Source organism: Epinephelus moara, chromosome 17 (assembly GCF_006386435.1).
Source record: "Epinephelus moara isolate mb chromosome 17, YSFRI_EMoa_1.0, whole genome shotgun sequence".
In the NCBI taxonomy this organism is placed as follows: domain Eukaryota; kingdom Metazoa; phylum Chordata; class Actinopteri; order Perciformes; family Serranidae; genus Epinephelus; species Epinephelus moara.
In genome coordinates this window covers 10,785,304-10,793,896 of record NC_065522.1, presented here as the reverse complement: position 1 = coordinate 10,793,896, position 8,593 = coordinate 10,785,304, and the positions used below count along the sequence as shown (strand labels likewise).

Sequence of the window (8,593 nt, the reverse complement as noted above, 5' to 3'; positions counted from 1 at the left end):
TGTTTGGATGTGGGTGGATGTGTTTGGGCAAACCTTTTGTGTTTAGCAGAAGAGCATTTGTATGGGCCTCTGTGTGTGTATGTGTGTGTGTGCTGAATAGATTTTTCTGTTTAGGCTTTGCAGCAGACGCCTCAGGAACCACCACCATGTTTACAGTTCATACTCTATAAATGGTGTGAGTGCCTGCACTCGCCTGTCTGAAGCCGACAGGAAGGTGAAATATGTGCGTACGTGTTGAGTGAAGCTGAGTGCCTGCCTCTCCAGTCTAAGTATTGCCTGATAACCCCGAGTGACCCAGGTAATGAGAAGTGGAACAGTGGCTTCCCAGCAGGCCTCTGGGCCCGCCTCAGCTAAAGCTCCTCCGCCGCTCAAGTCTGCTTTCTCAAGTTCCCCTCCGGTGTGCGCCGGCAGCTAAACACACCAACAGATAAAGCTTACATCTCAATTTACAGCAGGTTTAAGGCTGTTAGCTCGCAGTGCTATAGGGAGATGTAGCCTGCATGGAAGGGGAGGATGTGGTCAGAAAGATGCAGGTACAACAAAGAGACAAAATCCCTCTAATAATGTGTCCTGTATAACCTGATATTGACCTTAATGGTGCTTTAAATAACACAAGTACAGTGTTGTCTCGCAGCATGAACAAAATAGCTGCAAGAATAATGACATTTCTGTCAGCTCCAGGGCATGCATGACCAAGAGGAAAACTGCGGAACAGGAAGTTAAATGAATCTGATTCACGTGGGAACAAAAACAAAGATGATCTGATAACAGCAAGGCTATCAAGCTCCAGGTTAACAAGATTTATTCTGACAGCAAAATCAAGCTCATCTTGCTCTGATGTTCACTGTTAAAATATTGGTGGGTGGGGGTGGGGGGCGTTGAGTCTTTTATTTTTTTTAAATGTCATTTTCAAAGGGGCATTCCACCGATTTTACACATGCAGATCAGTTTACTTGTCAAGGTTCGTGCTACACAGCCTGGGAAAACAGTTTTATGTCTTTTGTGGCTCTGCAGAGAGATTTCACACTAATGATGTCATAGCGATGTCAGTTATCTCATTTTTGGCTTAGAGACCTCAATATTTTTAATTGAAAGCCTGTGTTAAAAGTGAGGGAGTGGAGTTTTACAGATGTGGGCGTGTAGCAGGCAGTGAGGGTCTAACAGAAATGCTATAAAGTTGCATTATGGAAAATGTAGGATCCCGTGTTTTTGGAGCTTGACTCACACCAGGGACCAAAGGCTGATTTATAAATGTAGGCCTACGTAAGCTCTATGCAGGACCTATGCTGTAGCCTATGCAAGGGGCCCACACCATTGTGACGAGTAAAACTTGTGAGGCGTTCTGCAATCACACCTCCCAAACACTAGTTAATAACGTCATTAGTCAGGTTTCTATGCCTCTGGGTTGAGCCTCTGTGAAGTGCAGGAAAGTGTGATTGATTCAATTAACATATGAAACTCACATAAAACATGGCTTGCTAGCGACTATATTAAACAAAAGCACAAAATTCGGAACCATTACAACTCATAAGGTTCATAGATAAACCAACTGCCCTCTGCTAGACATGTTTCCCCTCAAATACAACATGCTAACATTATTAGCATACGCCTATGGCATTTTACATTGCATTAATTACATAAAAGACAAAGCAGACGCACACATCCAAAAGCTGTTTAACGCAGGTGCAGGACAAAAAGAATAGCAATAAACAACATAAAAAATGTCCGCACACTGTTGCTCCCTTAGATGAAATTTATTGGCACATCCAAAAGAAGATTTACCCATAAAACATTTGTCTTACACTTGAAACATTTTCCTAACCTACTGTATACAACATGCTAACATTATTAGCGTAAGCCTTTGACATTATCCTGATGCATAAATTAGCTAATCAGCTATTGGACTTTTTCTTTTACTCATAAGAAGCCAGAATGAATCACACACAAGACTGAAAGTGCTTTTTTGTGGGGGCTTTATTGTCTTCACAATTTATTGTTTCTTATCTGGGAAATAAAAGTAAAGAATATTTCGTTTCCAAAGAGGAAAATGGATTTCAGTTTACATTTCTGGTGAGGTGCACATCAGGCTACAGTGGAAGGTACGAGTCTACGCAGAGCCTATGCTGTAGGTACGGTGTCCATTCAATGCAGAAGTATAAACTCTGCTTGAAATCAAACATATCTCAGCCTCTGTTGCCTCAATTCTTACAGGTATGATGAAAAATCTGCCTCTCGCAAGTCCCTCAACTTTATGGAAGTGAAGTATTACTTCTCTGGACTACCCCTTTAATTTACACAAGTACAACTTATGAGAAACATGCATAAAAAGAGGGTTTATTCTTTACCAGATGAAGTTATACCAGTTAAGATCACTTTGGCCCCTTTCATTATTAGCTAATAATGTGAATAATTACTTGGCATTTATTTGTTTCAGCTTTTGAGGGGAATCCTGAAAGAAAATAGTCACTGATTTAGTCCATCTAGGCAAATACAAGTGTAATTTGTTGCTGAAGTGACATTAGTAGGATTTATTTAGTCTTTTTAACAGAACAGTTACACAACATAATTCTCGCTCTGTTCATGCTTTGTGATCCTGTATTGTTTATTATTTAATGGTCAAACAGTTGTCTGACAGCAGAACAGAGAGAATAATTAAGCAGGTTTGAGTGCTGTGACTCCCAAGCGCTCATGTGGATTTGTTGGAAACAGAAGCAGCGTCTGAGTCAGAGTTAACAGAAAATGGGCTTCTTAACATTACAGGCGTTTGCTTCCTCCCACTTAAACATCAAAGTGTCACTTAGCATTCTGTGAGAATTCTAACAGTCAAGAAAATCCAGCAAATCTCCTCCTCCTTTTTATCTTTTACTACTATAAACACTTTCTCTTCTTTTTCTGCCAGTAGTGACATTTATTTTAACCTGAGATAAAGTCACTATGGGTGTGCATAGACCGCTTTCTGATTTCCCACTGTTAGCCATGCATGCTAGCATGGAGTGTTAAAGCCATCACAGGCCTCGGGAGCTAAGTTGATAACTCATAGTAGTTGGCCTTATCAGCAAGAGATGGCCCTGTGCTGTGAGGGGAATGACAGAGTTTGAGTCATTTGTTGAGTTTATGTCCCTCTGACTGCTGGGTTTCATGTTCTCTGCTCTGGAAAGACCTCTGAAAGCTGTGCAGCCACAGCGAGCCCACCAGCAGTCCTTACTGCAAAAAAAAAAAAAAAAAACACTTGATGTCGGCTTCTAGCTGGATTTTGACCAATTTGGGTTTTTGCAGATATGCACAATTCATTTCCATTTTTATGTGAAATATATTTCTTCAAAACCTACTGCAGTGTTTACCCCAGGAAAGCCATTTAACCTCATTAAGACCATGTTCCATTAGAGCTGTTCACTGAAACACCACAGTTACATTCTAATGATGATGATAATAAACCATACGTCAAACAGTTGTACTGAAGTCACTTCAGGCTGCAGGTTTCCCATACCTGACAGGTGTCAAATCGTCAGCTCGGCTATAAACAAACAGACTGCACATCATTCATATCAGAAGTGGATGACAGACATCAAAACAGCTCATTAGCAAACTAATTAACTGTACATACCTGAGATTTGGCATCGGCAGCCTCGTTCTGCTGATGTGCGGCGATAGTTGTCTGCCTGTTTCTTCCTCTACGGACACGCCTCAGTTCTTACTTCCAAATAGAAGAGCTGAAAACACAAGGAAATTAGTTCTGCAAGAAGTGGAAAAGTAAAAGTTTTCGTTGTTGGTTTGTTGTCTATAATATTTCACTTTCATTTCCCATGCATACATTTACATGTATATGCATTCCAAGTATTTCTGTGCAACCTTTATGTTGGCATAGACACATCCGCTAAGGTTTTGACAACAACAAACAGTGGAGGAGGTCATGATAATGTACCTTTTAATGGAGGCAGCGTTGTAGAATGCGGTTAGGCCATTAAGTACATTGCAACATGTGGATGGTCAATTCTTTATGCAATATTACTGATTTAAATGTCTTTGTCTTGTCTTGTGGTCGTGGCTTGCTTGAACTACTTCACACTGCCCCCATGGTTTCCAGTGGTACTATTCCGTTTCGTCTGTATCCGTAAGCTTTCAGAGAACGTGCAGAAATATGGACGACATGAACGCATGGTACACACAGAAGGCTCCATCAGTGTCCATATGTGTAATCTATCGTTTAGCATAAATGAGCCCTGTACAAGATTTTGATCACTGAAAAACATCTCTAAGCAGAAGGTAATTTTTGTGGGGTAGTTGACAGGGAAAAAGAGATAAGAAATAAGATGTTTTTCTAATAACTGAATTCATTTTGGTTTTGGATTGGTGGTTATTTTCCTCTATGTGGATCATCAACTGGTGGTCATATTTCTCTACTTTCGTCTCCACCACTTCATGAGGTCAGCAGGGGATTACGTGAGATTGTGTGGTACAAATTTATTTGTGCAGTTGATTGCACAGCAGTTCCTCTGTAAAGGCACCTGTTCCCACTGAAGGAGAGAAAATAAGAGAGAAGTAGGAGAAATAAGAGAGGTAAAGGACCCATCTGTTGCTCATTCAGCACCAAGGACAGGTGGCTCTGTACTGGTTTATATTGCAGAGAGCACTTTAATTAATTATTCCCTCCCTCTTCTCTTTTTCTTTCTATTTTCTTGCTCCCTCTCTCCTCCCTCCAGGTTCAGGGACGACAAGGGCTACGTTCTGTACCCTCAGATCGGGGACCGGCTGGACCTCATCTGCCCCCCGCTGGACACCGCCAGGTCCACGCCAGAGTACGAGTTCTACAAGCTCTACCTCGTGTCGTCGCGAGAACAGGCGGACCACTGCGAGGTGACCGGCGCCCCCAACATCGTGCTGACCTGCGACGAGCCCGCCCGCGAACGTCGCTTCACCATCAAGTTCCAGGAGTTCTCGCCCAACCTGTGGGGCCACGAGTTCAAGAGCATGCACGACTACTACATCATCGGTGAGTCGAGGAGGCAGAACGAGCACTGGAGATGAGGGGATGGAGTGTGTGTTGGTGGGCGTGTGTGTTTTGCTTTATTGCAGCAGTGTGTGGGGGGTGACGGGGGGGTTGTTATGATTGCATGGCTGATTTCTGATTGTGCCTGAATGTGTTTGTTTATTTCAGTGATGATGGTGATGATTGGGCGGGTGTGTTTAGAGTAATTAGGTTTGAGAATTGTGTGTGATCCGGTCCATGGGTGGATACAGTAAATGACTTACACTGTAAAAAATGACCAGATAAGCCAGTTGTTTTTGGGATACGTTAGGGTCTTTTACCAAATCAAACCTTGCTGTAGCTGCGGGTTATCTGATTAGCTTTTATTAATGTCACTTGTTTTACTTTTGTGGAATTAAGCAAACTTCCGGCGATGTTTCTTTAAGCAGAAGAAAAACCTACCTTCTATTCTGTTCATTTTTTGCAGCATGTCCCTGGATTTGTCCTTCTGTGCAGCTTGTGTGGGATTTTGTGTTTAGTGAAGTATGGTTACATTTGTGCTTCAGTGTCGTTTCTAAGTGTGTGTGTGTGTGTCTGTCATTGCTAAGTCTTTGTCCTGCTCGGCTGCTGTGCTGGCCTCGGGCCTGTTTACTGTTACTGCCAGCCTCGCAGTGACCGCAAATGGCGCAGCACAGTTTGTTTTGGTTTATCCAGAAGGTTTGTTTGGAGTTAGGCCTGTGTGAAGACCTGATGAGGTCATCAAGGCGAGCCAGGCCAAGCGTTTGTATCGGACGGAACAATCTGCAAGTAAAGGTCGCGTCAACCGAAACCTGTGGGTTGTTTTTAAATACGAACTGAGAGCCAAGAGCGTTCGGCGCTCACAATTGGAGCAAGGCACGCACAAAGCACACACACTCATGCATGTATACACACACTTTTGCACACCCACAAGTTTCCAATACAAACACAGGCACTGTAAAAAACACCCCAGGAGTGAGAGAGTGAGCAGGATAGACAAAGGGAGAGAGAGAGAGAGAGAGAGAGAGAGAGAGAGAGAGAGAGAGAGAGAGAGAGAGAGACCCTGTTTGATTCCCATAGCTCTCCTCCCACACACCTGCAAGCTCTATTCACTCAGGTGTGCAAATGCTCTTTTCACTTCTTTTCATCTGCGAGTTGAAAAAAAAAAAAAACCCCTAAAAACGACGGAACGAGTAGAGCCAGGAGGAGCAGGAAGCTGGGACAGAGATGGAGAGACAGACGGGGATAGAGAGACGGAAAGAGACAAAGAGAATATAAGATCTCTCGAAGTCTGTGAAGTCCCTCATGCCTTTTTGTGTTCTATATTTGTTCGCCGATTTCAGGTGCGCTCGGTTTTTCCACTATCAGTCCTCATACCCGGCGTGTTTGTGAAGAGAGGTGAGGCACTGGGCACATTTCTCCTGCGCCCTGCATCATTATCAACATACAAGTATTTCGCTTAGATTAGATATGAGGAGGTGAGACAGAATGCGGTGGTACAGTAAGCCACCATGTATGCATGTGTGTGTATCAGTGCGCCGCATTTGCACCCAGGGACCCAGCGATACAGGAATTTTGGCGCGATAAGTAGGGAGGAAAATTAATGCAATGTGATACCCTCTGATACCTGATTCAATGACTGACAGATATTGGACAGCCACGTCAAATATGGCTGCAAGAAACACTCACAGCATACATAAACACACTGATAGCTAAATTAGATTATCTTGTCATTTAAAATATGTTATGTTAAAGCACATATGTTAAAAGATTGGCTTATTGATATATTAACATGCATTTTAAATCTACAGTAGTAGTGATGTACAGTTATGTACTGTATCTTTTAAGGTCCACTTTGCACTTTGTGTACAACATTTCGTGTTTCACTGTCCATACCTTGTCGGTATTTTTCCTCACAGATGGACTTAATATGCTATAAATATTTAATGTTGATTTTGGTGTTGTCTCTATTCAGAATTCACACAACCTAAAATTCTGAAGAGTAAAACACATGTGGTGGATTGGTTGCCTAAAAGTACAGAAATCTGCTACTGGGCATCCATAATTTAGAAATACAGTATATATACCTAGTTTGAAGGGAGGTATATTATCCAGAGATGTTGCATTGTCGTGGGGGCCACTGTCAAAATCTGTTGCAAAACATCTTTTGACTGTTATTTTCTGTTGACTGAAAATAACAGGATCTGTTGTTTTAACGCACTGTCCCAGTTTGCTTTCATCTACACTTCAATTTTTTTTATCTTTAATGATTGCACCAGTTTTGTACAATCCAAATGCCAGAATAAATGTTGGCATTGTATATTTCTGCAAGCCACGGACATGTTACATTTGTACGTTTCACATGCAGTGGATATGCTGAAAAAGTACTTTACTTACGTTTCTTTTACGTTAATTTTATGTTGCAACACTGCTGTGGTTAACATGTGGTGAGGTTTACACAGAAACGCTTGGTTTTTGTAAGGCAGTGTTTTGCTTTTAAATACCCGGTGGTGTCGCCACCACTGAAAATGTCCCAACATATTCCTAAAAAATACCCGGTTGTTGTTGCTACAACAAGGGCTTAAAATATACCAACGTTGCCTTAAAAATACCAGGTATTATCGCCAAAACACCACTAAAAATGTGCCAACGTTGCCTTAAAAAAAATCCTGGTTGCTGTCACCACAAATACTGCCGGAAATACAGTGACATCTCCTTGAAAAATACCTGGTAGTTGCTACAAACACTGGAGGAAATGTCACTACGTATCTTTAGAAAACACGGCTGGTCTCAAGATGTCACCCATCCATCATCCCCTCCTCCTAATGAGAAATTCAACATATATACATGTAATCTAAACTACATCACTTCAGAAACATTGATATGATACATATGAATTGTACAAATGTAGTGTATCTGTGTTTGGCGGAAATGTACAATGCTCACATTCTCTTCTGGCAACTGGGCTGGTTGTGTGTCAAACACACCCAGTCGACTGCTTATTGTGCACAAAGCCAGTACACACTGGAGAACTTCCATCAATAAACAAGTCTTTTTTCACAACATCTGTCTTAAACTTGAATTTTATTACATTGCAGTAAAGTAAAAACAGTCATAAAAACCCTTCACACGCTTGGAAATATGCAAACAAAGGGCCAAATGTGGCCCACAGTCTTCATTTTTTACCACCTCTTTTCTGTGCTCAAACCTGGCAACTGAAGTGTCCAGAGATAGAAACACCTTTATCTCCACACACAGACCAGACTGATCGATTGACAGCTCTAGCCCAATCAATGACGGCTGCAACACAAGGTCACACACACACACAAGTGTACTCACACATTTGAAGAGAGAGAGAGAGTTTTGACAGGTGAAGAGACGGGGGTGTAGCTGATCATAAGGAGCATTTGGTGCTGTTATCTTATTGATAACGTCACCAGATAGCTTGCGTGCAGTGTGTCTTTGATCATGTGCTCTTAATGAAGAATTGTATTTAGTCTCTCACCAGAGCTTCTGTGTACTTAATGAGGCTGTGAGATAATTAATAACTGTTAATCCTGCTGCTCATTTAGAGCCACGTATCTGCTGTGGCGTGTGTGTCCTTACTGG

At 42.0% G+C, this 8,593-nt stretch overlaps 1 protein-coding gene across 1 annotated transcript in view; it reads left to right on the top strand.

Moving 5' to 3' along the window:
• Positions 1-4,147: 4,147 nt before the first annotated feature.
• efnb3b (ephrin-B3b) overlaps positions 4,148-8,593 on the top strand; it is a 47,800-nt gene continuing 43,354 nt past the window's right edge. Inside the window, exons 1-2 of the mRNA XM_050068052.1 lie at positions 4,148-4,158; positions 4,701-4,990. Coding sequence (XP_049924009.1) covers positions 4,148-4,158; positions 4,701-4,990 — 301 coding nt within the window. The remainder of the gene's footprint in view (positions 4,159-4,700; positions 4,991-8,593) is intronic.